Source organism: Vulpes vulpes, chromosome X (genome assembly GCF_048418805.1).
Source record: "Vulpes vulpes isolate BD-2025 chromosome X, VulVul3, whole genome shotgun sequence".
Taxonomy (NCBI): domain Eukaryota; kingdom Metazoa; phylum Chordata; class Mammalia; order Carnivora; family Canidae; genus Vulpes; species Vulpes vulpes.
Window position 1 is genome coordinate 122,542,137 of NC_132796.1, and position 17,355 is coordinate 122,559,491.

The 17,355-nt window shown below is 40.3% G+C and overlaps 1 protein-coding gene across 2 annotated transcripts in view; it reads left to right on the forward strand.

Annotated features, from left to right (window-relative positions):
- Window positions 1-17,355, forward strand: part of VAMP7 (vesicle associated membrane protein 7) — a 71,231-nt gene continuing 53,876 nt past the window's right edge. Inside the window, exons 1-4 of one of the 2 annotated variants that reach the window (XM_072743663.1) lie at window positions 18-168; window positions 1,599-1,672; window positions 11,391-11,545; window positions 17,126-17,183. In XM_072743663.1, the coding sequence (XP_072599764.1) occupies window positions 1,670-1,672; window positions 11,391-11,545; window positions 17,126-17,183 (216 nt within the window). In that variant the 5' untranslated portion in view covers window positions 18-168; window positions 1,599-1,669. Of the gene's footprint in view, window positions 169-1,598; window positions 1,673-11,390; window positions 11,546-17,125; window positions 17,184-17,355 lie in introns of both variants that reach the window. The other variant, XM_025988984.2, reaches the window with a different exon arrangement.

Sequence of the window (17,355 nt, forward strand, 5' to 3'; positions counted from 1 at the left end):
ATTGGAGGAGCGCTCACATTCCCAGGAGGCCGCGCGCGGGCGGGGCGCTTTACGCGGAAGCCGGTGGCGTCCGGTCCCAGCCTCCTCTGGGAGTGGGCAGTTGGCGGTCCGGCTCCCACTCGCGCCCCTCGGCTCTGAGCCCACGCGCTCTCAGGGGCCGCCGGCCAGGTAAACGGAACGGGGCGCGCTGGGCAGAAGGCGGGGAGACGACGCGGAGGGGGGCGGAGGTGTGGACGAGCCGGTGCGGGGTGGAGCGAGGAGGCAGTGCAAGGGTGACTTGGGCTTCTGTGGTGTCGACGGTTCGGATTGTCGGGCAGGTTCAGTTTTGATGAACTCCGGTTCCTGCCGCTGAAAAGGCCTCCAATGAAAGAGTGTCAGGATGCGTCACTTAAGTTGTTGTCACGGGTGGGGGAACGTTAACTTTCCCTCAGTTCGCGTTCTCCAACAGCTTTCCTCAGCCTTTGAATCCTGAGATTCAATCTTGTGATCTGAGTCTTCTAAAAACTCGTCTCTACGCCCTTGTTTTGATGACGTCACTCCGCTTCCCTACTTCGGGGCTCCTTCGTGGGTTTGTACTCCTCCGCGTGCCCTTCTCACCGCCCATTGTTTCATTCCTCTTCTTCCTCACTTCGCAGAGGGACTCCGTATCTCTACCCAGACCTATTTCCGGAGCATCAGATCTGTATGGTGCGGTTAAAATTAACGAGCATTTAACGAGCTCTGACCATGTACTAGACTCTTTGATGAATTTTTTACATCTCCCTCCCGTAACCCCCACAGATGACCAGTTGTCAGGTCCTTTTCTGTCTTATTCATTGCGCCCAACTACCTGTACCTCCATTGTCCCACCCTTGATCCCAGAGACGTGTTTTCCCTTTAAATAGCTGTGGCTGAGAGCAGACTCACTCATATGTTTAATAGATATTTATTCAAAGGTTAATGTGTGCCAGACACTCTTCTGAGTTCAAGGGATACAGCTAGAAAGAAGATCGAGGAGATCATTACTCTGAGTAGCTTACGTGTTTGCGTATGTGTGGGCAAACAAGAATAATCCAGATGATGGGATGTGGTGGTGGTTAATGCAAAGTAGAACAGGTGGTTGACTTGACATAGGGTAGGCTCCTATCCTGAGAAAGTCCAAGCGCTTGGGTTGGGTCTCAGAACATGACCCTAAAAGAATATTTGTGACACCACCAAGAATAAAAGTCTGTAACCAGACTTCAGACTTTTCATAGACATTTCTTTTCCTCTGCCATGTTGATATTTTTTTCTTCATTCTTCTATCTTCAAGGTTATTACATCAGAATTGGTGGTTTATTTGTCGTTGGTTTATTTCCTCCTAAGACCCAGACAGAAGAGTTGGGGATTAGATTAGATGAAAGCAGCTCAACTGCTTTATTTTACTTAAGGAGATAGTTTAGTAATGAAAAGATCCTTCTTACCAGGTCCTACAGAATGTGAAGTTATCTGTTATTTAAACCAAAACATGCTCATGATTCATTCATTTATTTAACAAATATTTGAGGGAAAATTGTATGCCAGGCACTGTGCTGGGTTCTGGAAAGATCGGATAAAATAGACTTTGATATCTCTTCCAGAGACATGATTCTAACGGTATGCTGAGGAAATTCCTAGTACATAGCCTGACACCTGCATTTTTTCTTCACCCATGGTGAGATAACCACAGATGTTTAAAAAATCTGAATAATATTGTACAGTTTTAGATTATTCACTGGTTACACTTTATTGCATTTATTTCTGTCTGTCTTTCCCATTGTACTATGGCTCTCTTGAGTATGGAGGTCCTTTCTTCCTGGCCTTCATATCTCCACTGTCTACCACATTGGCTGTCATATTGTAAACCCTCAAAACATATGTGTTGAACTGAAATAGGAAAATAATTTGATCCAATCCATTAATTATTTCATTTACACAAGGCCTTCTTTATATAAGGTCATTCACCTTTATAGAAGGTGACCTTCTCATTCACCGAATGTGGGGCTTTCCATCTCATCAGGCTACTTTGCCTTCCCTACTTGGTTGTCACTTCTGTGCCTTCTCTTGTTCCATAGCTCTCCCATAAAATGTGTTCCCATCTCTTTCCTGAGCTTTCCTATTTAATTTAATGGGCCAATTTAACAGTATATAAGACTGTAAACAATCTAATTTCCATGTGTATTTCCTATGAAACATTCTGCTAATGAGCTGTTGCAAGCATTAACATAATACATTCCTTTGCAATAATATAAATAATGATACAGAATGCATTCATTTGAATTTTGCATTCACTATTATACCATGTGCTATGTGAGAAGTCCCTTTTTTCCACCTTTTTTTTGTTTGAACAGTTGCACAATCTGTGTTCATACAGCACATTATAGTATCATTTGGTTTCCACTTGGTACAGTCAGAACTTCAAGTATTATTTTTTCCTTAGCCTGAGATAATTGTTACTTTCTCACTGTCATTTTCAGAATGTCAAGTCTTAATTCTTCAAATAAAAGGTTTTTATTATGCAGATATCTTTCGATTGTAAATTGTTATGGCGAAAGATAAATTTTGTATTTTTGACTGATTAAAAAAACACAACAGGAATACAAGAGTGCTTGAGTCATGATTGTCAGGCACTGCCATTTTATTTATTTTCATATTTTTATATTTTTAAAGATTTTATTTATTCATGAGAAACACAGAGAGGAGAGAGGGAGAGAGAGAGAGAGAGAGGCAGAGACACGGACAGAGAGAGAAGCAGGCTTCATACAGGGAGCCTGACGTGAGACTTGATCCCGGGTCTTCAGGATCATGCCCTGGGCTGAAGGCGACCCTAAACCTCTGAGCCACCCAGGCTTCCCGACACTGTCATCTTAGAGAATTTCTTGGCTCTTAGGTCTTCATGATGCAAATTGCAGCATGGGATTGTGTGCTATCACTCATTTATAAGATACATGTGTAGATCCAGGATATTTACATACATTTTTTTAATGTTATTAAAATAAAAATACAGAATTCAAAAAAAAAAAAAAAAGAGTCCTCAATACAGAGACTCGAATGTGAGAAAAACTGACTTGGCCTTTTTCTTTACTCAGTTCCCTAAAACCATCTCACCGTCTACTTAAAGATGCCTCCACTGAGGAGTAGTGTTTGCATCGTTGCTGTGCTATCTTATTTGCAGTTTGTTTTTTTATTTTTTTTATTATGATGTAGTTTTTTTCTAGCGAGGGACATGGGGATTGGGGAGGAATTTTTTAAAAGATTTTTTAAATTTATTTGAGACAGAGAGAATGTGATGGGGGTGGGGTGAGGAAAGGCAGAGGGAGAGTTTTAAACAGACTCTGCACTGAGCTTAGAACCTGACACAGGGCTCGATCTCAAGACCGGAGTCGAAACCGAGTTGGACACTTAAGCAACTGTGCCACAGGTGCTCTGAGCAATTTGTTTTTTGATTTTAATACAGGCAATCCATTACTTACAAATGGGCATATTTCAAACATTCCTTTTTAAGATTTTTTGAGGGACGCCTGGGTGGCTCAGTGGTTGAGCATCTGCCTTCAGTTCAGGGTGTGATCCCTGGGTCCGGGGATCGAGTCCCACATTGTCTCCGTCTGCCTATGTCTCTGCCTCTCTCTTTGTGTCTCATAAATTAATAATATAGGAAAAAAAGATATTTTTGTAAGTTGATGCCTTTTTCTTTATAATAATGCTATTCAGGCATTTCAGTTATTATGCCAGTTGGTAACATCTTAACCTTTCATGGACTTAAAGACCTTCACCACAATTTAAAAATTTCTCTGTAAAAAAAATACATCTGGGGGATCCCTGGGTGGCGCAGCGGTTTGGCGCCTGCCTTTGGCCCAGGGCGTGTTCCTGGAGTCCCGGGATCAAATCCCACATCAGGCTCCCGGTGCATGGAGCCTGCTTCTCCCTCCGCCTGTGTCTCTGCCTCTCTCTCTCTCTCTCTGTGACTATCATAAATAAATAAAAAATTAAAAAAATAAATAAAAAAAAATACATCTAGAATTCTCAGTTGGATTCCCCTGTAGCATATCTTTTTTTCCTTTGGAATCCCAGCAGCGGGAATAAAAATGTCCTTTTCTTGGAATCTTCTAGGCAAGATTCTAACTCCAAACTCTTGGAGGTTGCCCTTTGACCCATTAATGAGAGTAACGAAAGAGATGGGATAAAGGTTTTGGAGAGAAGAGGGAGTCAAGTCGGAATGATGTGAATATATGGAGAGGGAAGAGTAAGAATGCTTTGGGAGGAACAATGAATTTGTAAGATGTTTTATGCCCTCAAGATATTTTGAATCTTGACCACTGCTACTTGTGAATGTGACTTTATCTGGAAATAAGGGTCTTTGCAGGTGTAATTAAGATGGAAGTTAAAATGAGGTCATAGTGGAGTAGGTGACCTAATAAGAGTAAAGACCTAGAGCCTGCGATGTGAAGACATGGACACACATGAAGAATGCCATATGACAAGGGCGGCACAGTTTGAAGTGATGGCAGCTGAAAGTCAAGGAATGCTAGGGATTTCCAGCAGACTACCAGAAGCTAGGAAGAGATAAGAAAGGATTGTCCCCTACAGACTTCCGAGAGAGCCTGGCCCTGGCAACACCTTGATTTCAGGCTTTTAGCCTCCAGAAGTAGGAGACAATAAATTTCTGTTGTTCTAAGCCTTTGTGGTTTTTGGTACTGTGTCAAGGCAACTACCGGAAACTCATACAGGATTCTTAGCAGGAAGGAAGTAGAACTGGGATAACGGCTCTGGGACCAAGTAAGGAACGAATAAGAGAACAGGGAGGAACAGTGTTGAGACAGGGTTTCCCTTTATATTTCATTATTGGTTTTTTATTTCCTTCTGTTTTCTCTCTGGCTTATCTTTTCCATTCTTTTTTCTTGAATATTATATTTATACAGCACTTTATGACTTGTTAGACATTCACAAAGTACTAGTAATTAGCAGTGCTGGGTTTTCTCTATTTTTTTAAATTATATTTTTTAAAAATTTTATTTATTCATGAGAGACAGAGAGAGAGAGAGAGAGAGAGAGAGAGAGAGAGAGGCAAAGGCACAGGCAGAGGGAGAAGCAGGCGAAGCAGGCTCCATGCAGGGAGCCAAACGCAGGACTCGATCCTGGGTCTCCAGGATCAGGCCCTGCACCGAAGGCGGTGCTAAACCGCTGAGCCACCCGGGCTCCCGTGTTTTCTCTTTTTATGTGTGTATATATATATATATATATATATATTTAAATTGGAGTTCAATTTGCCAACATATAGCATAACACCCAGTGCTCATTCCGTCAAGTGCCCCACTCAGTGCCTGTCACCCAGTCACCCCCACCCCCTGCCCACCTCCCCTTCCACCACCCCTAGTTCGTTTCCCGGAGTTAGGAGTCTCTCCTGTTCTGTCTCCCTCTCTGATATTTCCCACTCATTTTTTCTCCTTTCCCCTCTATTCCCTTTCACGATTTTTTAATACTCCCCAAATGAATGAGACCATATAATGTTTGTCCTTCTCCGATTGACTTATTTCACTCAGCATAATACCCTCCAGGTCCATCCACGTTGAAGCAAACGGGGGGTATTTGTCGTTTCTAATGGCTGAGGAAAATTCCATTGTATACAGAGACCACATCTTCTTTATCCATTCATCTTTCGATGGACACTGAGGCTCCTTCCACAGTTTGGCTACTGTGGACATTGCTGCTATAAACACCTGCATCGGGGTGCAGGTGTCCTGGCGTTGTATGCATCTGTATCTTTGGGGTAAATCCCCAGCAGTGCAATCGCTGGGTCGTAGGGCAGGTCTATTTTTAACTCTTTGAGGAACCTCCACGCAGTTTTCCAGAGTGATTTCTCACTTTAAATGCAATATTCTTTCACAGTTGTTTCTATTATCCCAATACTCATTAAGACATTACAGATTTAGGTGATGGGGATTAAGGAGTGTACTTGTGGTGAACACTGGGTGTTGTATACATGTGTTGAATCACTACAGTATACACCTGAAACTAATCTTACACTGTTAACTGAAATTGAAATAAAAACTTAAAAAGACATTACAGATTCTATTGCAAGAGTTACAGTGAGGGGATCCCTGGTGGGCTCAGTGGTTTGGTGCCTGCCTTTGGCCCAGGGTGCGATCCTGGAGTCCCGGGATCGAGTCCCGCGTTGGGCTCCTGGTGTGGAGCCTGCTTCTCCCTCCTTCTGTGTCTCTGCCTCTCTTTCTCTTTCTCTCTTTCTCTCTCTCTCTCTCTGTCTATCATGAATAAATAAATAAATCTTTAAAGAAAAGAGAATTACAATGAGGGCAGATGACATTTGGTGATAAGTGATGTTTTTCACAGTCTAGAAGAGAGTAAGAAATTCCTATTATTGGGATGCCTGGGTGGCTCAGGGATTGGGCGTCTGCCTTTGGCTCAGGGCATGATCCCCAGTAGGGGGTTCGAGTCCCGCATCGGGTTCCCTGTGAGGAGCCTGCTTCTCCCTCTGTCTATATCTCTGCCTCTCTTGCTATGTCTCTCATGAATAAATAAATAAAAATCTTTAAAAAAAAAAGAAATTCCTTTTTTTTTTTTTTAAAAAAAGAAATTCCTATTATCAATATCTGAGAAGAAAGTAAACTATCTGATATTTAACAGAGATTTTTTAATTGGGGACTGATTTTATTGAACAAAACACTACTTCCCTGTAACTTATATCCATTGCTCCTAATTATATTCTTTTTTTATTTTTTATTTTATTTTATTTTTCCTAATTATATTTCTAATAATGCACTCCCTGTTCTCGGTGACTGTACTTCATGTAAACTTGAAGGCTGCTGTCACGTTCCCTCCACGTCTTCTATTTTTAATGTTAAATATTTCTAGTTTCTCTAGCTATTCTTCAAGGGATAGAATGTCCAGGTCTCTTACCCATAATGTCACCCTTCCATCCAGTCTTGAAATACTATACCTGGAGTTGAACTCCGTATTCCACATGTGTTCTAACCAGCACAGAGTATAATGGTAATAGTACTTAAAAAGATCAAGACACCCTGTTTCTTAATGTAATTTAAGATTATGTAAGCATTTTAAGCAATTAACTGATGTCAGTTCTTAATGAGCGTATGGTCCACTAAGACTAGATATTTATTTTTTTTCTATTGTTGCCAACTTCAGTTTTCTTCTTGAAGCTACTAAGGGACTAAAGCTGCTACTTTTTCATCTGTCTCAGGGACAATATGATTTCTCATCTCTGTTCTCTTTGTGTTATTGTTTCACTTTGCTGTATATCTCTTTGACTAGCCAGTGACTCCCTTCTTTTTTTTTAAGATTTTATTTATTCATGAGAGACCAGAGAGAGAGAGAGAGAGAGGCAGAGACACAGGCAGAGAGAGAAGCAGGCTCCATGCAGGGAGCCTGACGTGGGACTCAATTCTGGGTCTCTGGGATCACACCCTGGGCTGAAGGCAGGCACTAAACCACTGAGCCACCCAGGCTGCCCTGGATTATGATTTTAAGAAATGGCACAGTACTTGGAGTGTGTTATAGGGTCAATTGAGGCTTTTAGGATCAAGGGATATAATGAATGAGAAAGTGATTTGGAAATTGTAACTTGCTGCATATGTATAAAGAGAAATCCAGAAAGATGACACAACCTGGGGAATACCCTCATTTAGAGAATGAAGAAAAGACCCTGAGAGGTGTTCAGCTCAAGAGATAGATGAACGCTTCTTCTCTATGTGCTGTCTTTCAATGCTTTTCCAAGAAGGAATCTGGATTCCCTGACTTCAAGCACTTTATGGTCTTGCTGTGTTTCATAAAATATGGTTGTGTGAATCACCTGCATTTAGATAGGCTTACCTTAAATATGTATTCCAGAGTCTTCAAAACTACTGAGTCGGAATTTTAGGTGATGGTACCAAGAATTTGAATTTTTAACAGTGACTGTTGCTCTTCCACCCAAGATAACTTGTTGACCTACAGTTTAAGAACCACTGGTCTAGGGCAGCCTGGTGGCTCAGTGGTTTACCGCCACCTTCAGCCCAGGGCCTGATCCTGGAGACCCAGGATGAAGTCCCACACTGGGCTTCCTGCATGGAGCCTGCTTCTCTCTCTGCCTGTATCTCTGCTCCCCCCCCCCTCTGGGTCTCTCATGAACAAATAAATTAAAAAAGAAGAACCACTTGTCTATTGGATGAAACTGAACATGTTAACAAATAACATTAAGCTGAAGATTTAGTAGAAGAATAGGAAGGTACTTGGTCATCTCTTTGTATAAATTTATTCTCTAGATAAAAGAAATAGGACTGTTATGTAGAGAAATAGTACAATTCACTAACGTGAGAAAAATAGACTTAACTCATGCTGTATTGTTTTAGAAATATTATGTTTACAAAGAATCTTACCATAATTTAGAGGACCATTCCTCTTGTGGAAGGTTTGGGTTCTTTTCAGTTTGTTTCTATTATGGATAATGCCTTGATGGTAGAGGCAGATATTCTATAGGGATAAGATTGTGGGTATAGAACCATACTGACTCAGTTTGAATCTCAACTCTTATCCCTTACTAGCTTTTTAATTTTGGGCAATCTAGGTCATCTTTATTGCAGTTTGCTCGTTTTAGTATAAGTATCATAATAATGTATAATTTAATTGATGTAAGTATTGAGTGGGTTAATATAAAGTGCTTAAAATGGTGCCTGGCACACAGTAAGCACTTAATAAATATGGGCTATTAATATTGTTAATATATATCTTTCAGAATCTAGAGTCAAACTTTTGTTGAACTGTTTCCTTAAGATAAATTTTCAGAGTGAGATTACTGCATATGTAGAATTAAGAAACAAAACAAAGAAAAAGAGACAAACAAAAAACAGACTCTTAAATACAGAGAACTTACCTGGTAATTGCCAGAGGGGAGGTTGGAGGAATGGGTGAAATAGATGAAGGGTATTAAGATACACTTATGGTGATGAGCATGAGCACTGAGTAATGCATAGAATTGTTGGATTGTTATATTGTACACCTGAAACTAATATAAAACACTGTATGTTAATTATGCTTCAGTATAAATAGGATGAACCATCTCTTTATGCCCCTTTACTATTTATCGTAATTAATTGCTTTTCAGATGGTGATATCTGATCATGCTGTATAATTTATAAATGCAAAATGTATATTATCAATGTGTGTTATATATATATTTTGTATGCACACATGCACATATTTGGTGTGTCTCTATATATGTATGCATATCGACATGGTTTAGGGTTGTAAGCTTGTATGAGACTGTGACCTTTTTGTTAAGCCTGTTATTGTCTTACATTAATGTTATAGCACCTTGGTCAATATTGTCTCTAAGTACACAAACAAATGGAAAGATCTTCTGTGCTCAGAGATTAGAAGAATCAGTATTTTTGAAATGTCCATTTCAATTTTTCAGATTTACTGCATTCCCTATCAAAATACTAATAGCATTTTTCACAGAACTAGAGTAAATAATCCTAAAATTTATATGGAACCACAAAAGACTCAGAATAGCCAAAGCAGTCCTGAGAAATAAGAACACAGCTGGAGATACCACAATCCCAGGTTTCAAGATACATTACAAAGTTATAGTGATCAAAACAACATGGTCCTGGCACAAAAACAGACACATAGATCAATGGAACAGATTAGAGAGCCCAGAAATAAACCCACAATTATATGATCCACTACTAGTCAACAAATGAGGCAAGAATATACAACAGGGAATAATAGATGACGGTCTCTTCAACAAATGATGGTGGGAAAACTGGACCACCATCTTACACTATACACAAACTCAAAATGGATTAAATATCTAAATGTGAAATGTGAAACCATAAAACTCCTAGAAGAAAAGTAGGAAGTAATTTCCTTGACATCAGCCTTAGCAACATTTTTCTAGGTATGTCTCCTGAGGCAAGGGAAACAAGCAAAAATAAACTATTGGTACTACATCAAAAATAAAGACTTTTGCACAGTGGAGGAAAACCACCAACAAAGCTATAAGGCAACTTACTGAATGGGAAAAGATATTTACAAACAGTATGTTCATAAGTGGTTAGTATCTAAAATATATAAAGAACTTAACAGCAAAATCCCCTAGATAAAAATCCAATTGAAAAGTGGGCATAGGACCCAAGTAGACATTTTTCCAAAAATGACATACTGATGACCAACAAGCACATGAAAAAAGAGGCTCAACATCACTAACCATCAGGAAAATGCAAATCAAAACCACAATGAGGAATCTCACACTTGACAGAATGGCTAGTATCAAGAAGACAAATAAGTGGGATCCCTGGGTGGCGCTGTGGTTTGGCGCTTGCCTTTGGCCCAGGGCGCGATCCTGGAGACCCGGGATCGAGTCCCACATCGGGCTCCCGGTGCATGGAGCCTGTTTCTCCCTCTGCCTGTGTCTCTGCCTCTCTCTCTGTCTCTCTGTGACTATCATAAATAAATAAAAATTAAAAAAAAAAAATTAAAAAAAAAAAAGAAGACAAATAAGTATTGGTGAGGGTGTGGAAAAAAAGAGATCCTTGTGCACTGGTGATGGGAATGTAAATTGGTGCAACGACTGTGGAAAACAGTATGGAGCTTCCTCAAAAAATTAAAGGTATAAATGCCATATGACTCAGTCATTCCACCTGAGTATTTACCCAAAGAATTCAAAAACACAAATTTGAAAGGATATGTGTACCCCTCTGTTTATTGCAGCATTATTTACAATAACTAAGATAGGCAACCCAAGTGTCCATTGATAGATGAATGGTTAAAGGTGTGTATATCCATACATACACAGATATATATGTATATATACACACACAACGGAATATTATTACTCAGCCATGAAAAAGAATGAGTTCTTGCTATTTCCAACATGGATGGACTTAGAAGGTGTTATTCTAAGTGAAATAAGAGACAAATACCGTATGATTTCGCTTATCTGCGGAATCTAAAAAATGCATTAAAAAAAAACAAAAAGCAGAATCAGACCTATAAATATAGAGAACAAACTGATGGTTGACAGGGAAGGGGGACCGGCAAAAAGGAGTGAAGAGGAGTAGGAGGTACAGGCTTCCATTACGGAGTGAGCAAGTCATAGGAATGAAACGTACATCAGGGAATGTAGTCAATGAGTTGTAATGGTTTTGCATGGTGACAGATGGGAGCTACACCTGTGGTAAGCATAGCATAAGTTGTAGACTTGTCAAATCACAGTGTTGTACACCTGAAACTAAGGGAACATTATGTGTCAAATAGAGATCAATTAAAAAATGAATATTGAAAAGACTTTTCAGGTAGATGTTGTAAATGATAGTTTTCTTTTAAAAGATCATGTAAAAATATTCTAAGTTTTGTGTGTCTTTTTTTCCTTTTGATAGATTGAAGCCATGGCCATTCTTTTTGCAGTTGTTGCCAGGGGAACGACTATCCTTGCCAAACATGCTTGGTGTGGAGGAAACTTCCTGGAGGTGACAGAGCAGATTCTGGCTAAGATACCTTCTGAAAATAACAAACTCACGTACTCACATGGCAAGTGAGTTCTGCTCTGCATGGGTAGAGGGTGAAAGAAATGAATTTGATTATAATAATAATAGAAAACTAGAAAACAAAGTTCTTGGTAGATAAATAAACTGACAGGACAGTAACCTTTAGCAGCTTAGAAAATGGTTTGGTTCTATTCATTATGAATTCAAATTATTTTATCATCGAAGTGATATATTTTAAAGAAAGACATGGTAATGTTACTTGTAAAATATGACTTTGCTATAGAGTTCTAGGGTATTTGCTACGTGATACAGATTGAGAGGCATGATTATCCTTTGTTCATTCTTTTAGTAAATATTTCCTGAGCATTTGACTATTGCCAGGCACTGTGCTTGGTGCTGGGGATACAACAAGAAATTACATAGTATTTGCCCTCAGAGAGGTTATAGTTTAATGGAGGAGACAGTCAAATCCATAGATGATTGTAGTGGAAGGTAGTGGATAGGAGGATGGCAACAGTCGGTAGAGAAGTATGGAGTGATGAAATCATAGCATATGTTTAGGAAACTACAGGTGGCATTCCGTGACTGGTACCCAGCATGGTGAAAATAAAGCTAGAGCGATAGGTAGAAGTGAAGTCCTGTAGGGCCTCGTAGGCCATGTGAATAGGTTGACTCTACCCTGTGGGTAGTGGGAAGGCACTGAAGGCTTTCAGCTGGGGTGTGACACCGTCAGGTTTGCTCTAGAAAGATCACTCTGCTGGCTGGTTGGAGAATGGATTAGGGAGGGCATAGATGGGAAATCTTAGTAAATCAGATAAAAAGTGCCTCAGCCTTCTTCATCAATACTTAAAAAAACTTTTGTTATTTAACCCATCCTAATTTCCTTAGTTCTTATCTCAGAAGGAGGTTCTTATTACTTTCCAAAGCTAGGCCCTTGTATAATTTAGGATCTAGTCTAGTCTAAGCTACTGTAAGAGAGATACTCAAAGTACAGTGTTACTTAAATGAGATAGCCCAGAGATGAGTACTTCCAGGCTGGTGGGGTGGCTCTGTCATTTTCAGATAGTGTCCTCAGCTCTGGCCAAGGAGGCTCCTTTTAGTTCTTAACTCTCTGTGCTTGCCTAGTACTTTTATTTTTTTATTTTTTATTTTTTTAATAATAAATTTATTTTTTATTGGTCTTCAATTTGCCAACATACAGAATAACACCCAGTGCTCATCCCGTCAAGTGCCCCCGTCAGTGCCTGTCACCCATTCACCCCCACCCCCTGCCCTCCTCCTCTTCCACCACCCCTAGTTCGTTTCCCAGAGTTAGGAGTCTTCATGTTCTGTTTCCCTTTCTGATATTTCCTACCCATTTCTTCTCCCTTCCCTTCTATTCCCTTTCACTATTATGTATATTCCCCAAATGAATGAGACCATATAATGTTTGTCCTTCTCCGATTGACTTATTTCACTCAGCATAATACCCTCCAGTTCCATCCACGTCGAAGCAAACGGGGGGTATTTGTCATTTCTAATGGCTGAGGGATATTCCATTGTATACATAAACCACATCTTCTTTATCCATTCATCTTTCGATGGACACCAAGGCTCCTTCCACAGTTTTTGCCTAGTACTTTTAAAGGCAAAGCCCAGAAGTAGGCTGACATTATATTGTTGAAAAGTTTTGGCTTACATTTTATTTTTCTCCACATAGTTATGTAGCTTACGTGCTGGAAGGGAGGCTAGAATTTGTCATTTATAGCTGTGCAGCTGTACGTTCAGTTAAAATTCTATTACTCTGGAAGAAGTTACAGGATATTAGGAGACAAGTTACAATCTTCTGTTCTACTCTTCTGGGCCACTCACTTATCTGGGTGTACTCCTCTCTGGGTGTACATATCCTCTGTGCCGGAGATGGCTGCAAAGACTCATCTGATCAACTGTCCAGCTCAGAGAGCGTGGGTGACTCGCCTCTTCTCCATCAGGCCCAGGGGTGGCTCCTGTGACCTACTGACCGTAAAGTAGAAGCAAAGTCCTATGTTCTTCCTGCCCTCCCCCCGCCCAACCCAAAAGAGCATGGTAGAAGAACATCAGCAACATGGAAGTTACAAATTCACATCTCAAAAAGGGAAGAATGAGAAACAGAAGTCACTGCTTCCTAGCAGTGTTCCAGTAACTACTCCATAGCAATTTCAAGAGCTCCCTGTTCTCATCCTGCAGTGGTCAGTGGTTCTGCTTTATTGGAGGAATTCCCCTGTCTCTTATCCCTGATTCTTGGATTTGTTCTCCGGGAGGCTCTTCCTTGTCCATTATCATCTGGCCACAGCCAAAGTGGGTGTGAGAAAGTATCATCTTTGGGGACTGGACAGGTTTTGTAGTCTGCTGCCTGTTGGTAGAGTTTAGAGGTCCAGACATTGTCTGAGGGGTGGAATGATCCCAGCTTTTTTTGTGAGTGTGGCTTTATAGTGTTTAAAAAAACTTACCAAAAAAGAATACTTACTAGGCTTATGGTCCCTGTGTTCCAGGTCAGTTTCCAGGAAGATGCCCAGGGAAAGCACATTCAGTCCTTTTAGAGGCAAGACTGGAATTGGGGACATACCCTCCACTCACATTTATTAGGCAGAAATTAGTTACGTAGCCATATCTAGCTACAAGGGATGTCAGAATATGTAATCCTGTCAAAATGTGGTTATGGTAAAGAAAGCAACATGATCCCTCTGCTGTGCCTCTCCACCTGCATACTGATCCCGTCCTGCCCGATGTCCTCTCGAGCGAGGCTCCATCACCCAATTTTTTCTCTTAGCCTTCTGCCTTGGTTTCTTTCCTATAATCATATTCCATCATCTTGATTAAAAATATCTCTTACTATTGTACACTGAAAGAAAAAAGTCCATTTTACTGTAAGACAGCCAATTACCCCCTGAAATCGAATCTGCCTTCTGGTATTTCACCAGCCATTGAGTTGGTCAAGCCTAACACTTAAGGATCATGTTTGACTTCCTCACCGAATCCTAGCCATTCTCCTACAAGAGATTTACAGTGCCTTCTCTTTCTTCTAATCCCACTTGTCAGTGTTTAGTTTAGGGCTTTATCATTTTTATATTTTTAATAGCCTCCTTCCAACTGGTTTTTCAGCTTCTAGTTGCACCCTCCTTAAATCTGTATTTCACATTCATGTGACTGCACTTTCTTGCTTTAAAAAAATCCACTGTTTTTAGAGTAAAGCCCAAACTTAACCTTCATAATTTTGTCCCTTCCTGACCTTTCTACCCTTATCTCTGTAGGAGTCCTTGCCATTCCTTGACCTGGCTGTGTCATTTCAAGCTTTGTTGTATCTTTTTTTCATGCTTTTGGACTGTCTCTCCCCTCCCAGCCCCCTGGTAAATTTTTGCTCATTTTACAGGTCCCAGATGAGGTACTCTCTTCACTATTATTTAATCCTTCTAAAAGGGCGGTTTTGATCACATCCCTTTCCTTCAGGTATTCTCTGCACTTAAAGTTTCTTAACATGATTTGGAAGACTTCAGTGTATGCCCCTACTTCTTTTTCTGGCCTCATATCTCACTGCTTTGGGCTTCAGTTTTGTTCCCCAGCCTTGCTTAGCTATTTGCATTGCAATACTGGGTTCTTTCTTCCTGTTCTTTGCAGTAGCTAGTACCTTTTCCTGGAATATGTTAATCTTACTTTGAAAAAAAAAATGACTTTGCTTTTCTGAGCCTAGATATTTCCTTTTCTAGAAACCCTGAATTCCAAGACCAGACCAGGTGCCCCGTTATGGCTTGTCTCCATAGCATCCTTTGTTTATTCATTTTGTAGTAACACACTGGATTATAATTGCAATCTTTACTTTTTGCCTCTGTCCCCTGACTGTAGGCTCCTTGGTGGCAGGGACCATACCTTGCAAGTTTTGTGGTCTTGGCATCAAGTTACTCTCTAGTATGACTTCCATTTTGGATGCTGTGTTTAAGTGCTCTGTGGTCTGTCCAATTGCATGTGTATAGTAGACAGTAGTATATGTCGGCCTGGAGCTCAGGAAGTAAGTCAGATCTGGATTTGGGAATCATCAGCATAATTGTGGTAGCTGAAAACAACAATAAAACAGGACAGTGGATGCCACCATCCAGGGAGCGTGTGTGAGAAGAACGGAGAGCTGAGGATGCCAGAGGATATCAATAGGGTGAGAAAGAGACTACCACATTAACCCGGCAAGTCTGGTGTTGGGAAATGTAGTGGAGAGAAAACACTTTCCAGAAGAAGGAAGTGGTCAACAGAATCCTGTTTCAGAGAGGGCCACTCTCTGATACGGCGATGTGGAAGTCATGGTGGGATTGATGTGAACGGTTTTACAGTAGTGGAGGAAGACCTTTTTCCTGAATTCCCATACCTCCTTGTAATTCATATCAAGCCTTTATGTGAACATTAAAAGTATAATTCAGCAGGTACTCCTATCTATGCACTTGCCCAAGGTGGAAATCTGGGAGGCAAAATTGAGTTATCCTTCTGCTTTATTTCCAGTAGCCAGTTATCAGGTTCTGTTAAATTTCTTTCGCCTTTTCTTTTTCATTGCCCATAGCACTTGAATTTATTTCCCTCTTCATTTGCTTACCTGCTCTACTGCAGTTGTCTCCTGTCTGGTCCTCATTTCAGTCAATTTCCATGCTCTAGCCAAAACATCCTTTTTCAAGACGAATCTTATCACGCTCTCTTCAGGCTAAAACCCTTTGACGCTTGTTCATTATTCTTAGGATAGTGCTTAATGAGGTTTTGACATCTTATATAACCTAACCTGCTATTTGCTTGCTTCTCCAGCCTCATTTGTGCAGGCAATTTGTTTTTTCCTTCTATTTCACACTCTAGTCATGTGAACTCATTTGACTTTACTAAGCCCATTATGTGCTTTTTGTAATTTCCAGGCCTTTTTGCTTGTTGGTTTTTCACTCTGGAACGCTGTGTCTGCTCTTTACCTTGCCATCTTGTTCTTCAGGCCTTGACTCAGACATCACTTGCTCCAGGATGTCTTTCCCATTACCCTCTCTGCTAAACTCTGTTAGGTGTCTCCTTTATGTTTCCAGAGCACCGTGTGCTGCCTTTTACTCCTCATCCTGTTTTACCCTGCTGCTCTATAATTCCCTGCCCTGTGATCTTTGTTAAGGCAGGGCCTGATGGTTTTGCTTATTTGTATCCTCAGCACCTAGCCCGGTAACTGGCTCAAAGTAGATGCCAAACAAATGTTAATGTTGGGTATTTGGTGGAAAACGTGATTGCTTTGAGATCTGAAAACAAGGCAAGGAAGACCTATAGCCCATTGGAGGTTAATCTTAATTACGTGTCCCTCCTAAAATGTCATCTCTTGTTCAGGCCCTAAGATTCCAATTACACTTTTGCAGCTACCATTTTAATGAGTAATGTGCATACCATTGTGCTACATAGTTAGGGTAGAGACTTTCTTTTAATGTCTTAATTTATTCTTACCAGTTGGACTTGAGGGTAACAAGTGTATAGGGGAGGGGCAGAGGGAGAAATATAGTATCTGTAAATGAAACGGTCACATTGGCAGTATTAAGTTTGCTTATACATAGAAGATGGAAGTGAAAGAGATATTGCTCATAACCACAGTAAGTTTTATATCTTTTATCCTACAGTTATTTGTTTCATTACATCTGCCAAGACAGGATTGTATATCTTTGTATCACTGATGATGTAAGTAACTTGAAGACATGTTGCTATTTAACTGTGTGTACTGTTAATAGAGCCAGTTCTTAATTATACTATATCTTTGGTAGATAAAGGTGATGTGATTATAACTGTCCATAGCTGGAAATGTTTTTGATACTTTGCATTTATCATATGGAGCAGCAAATGACAAGACTTG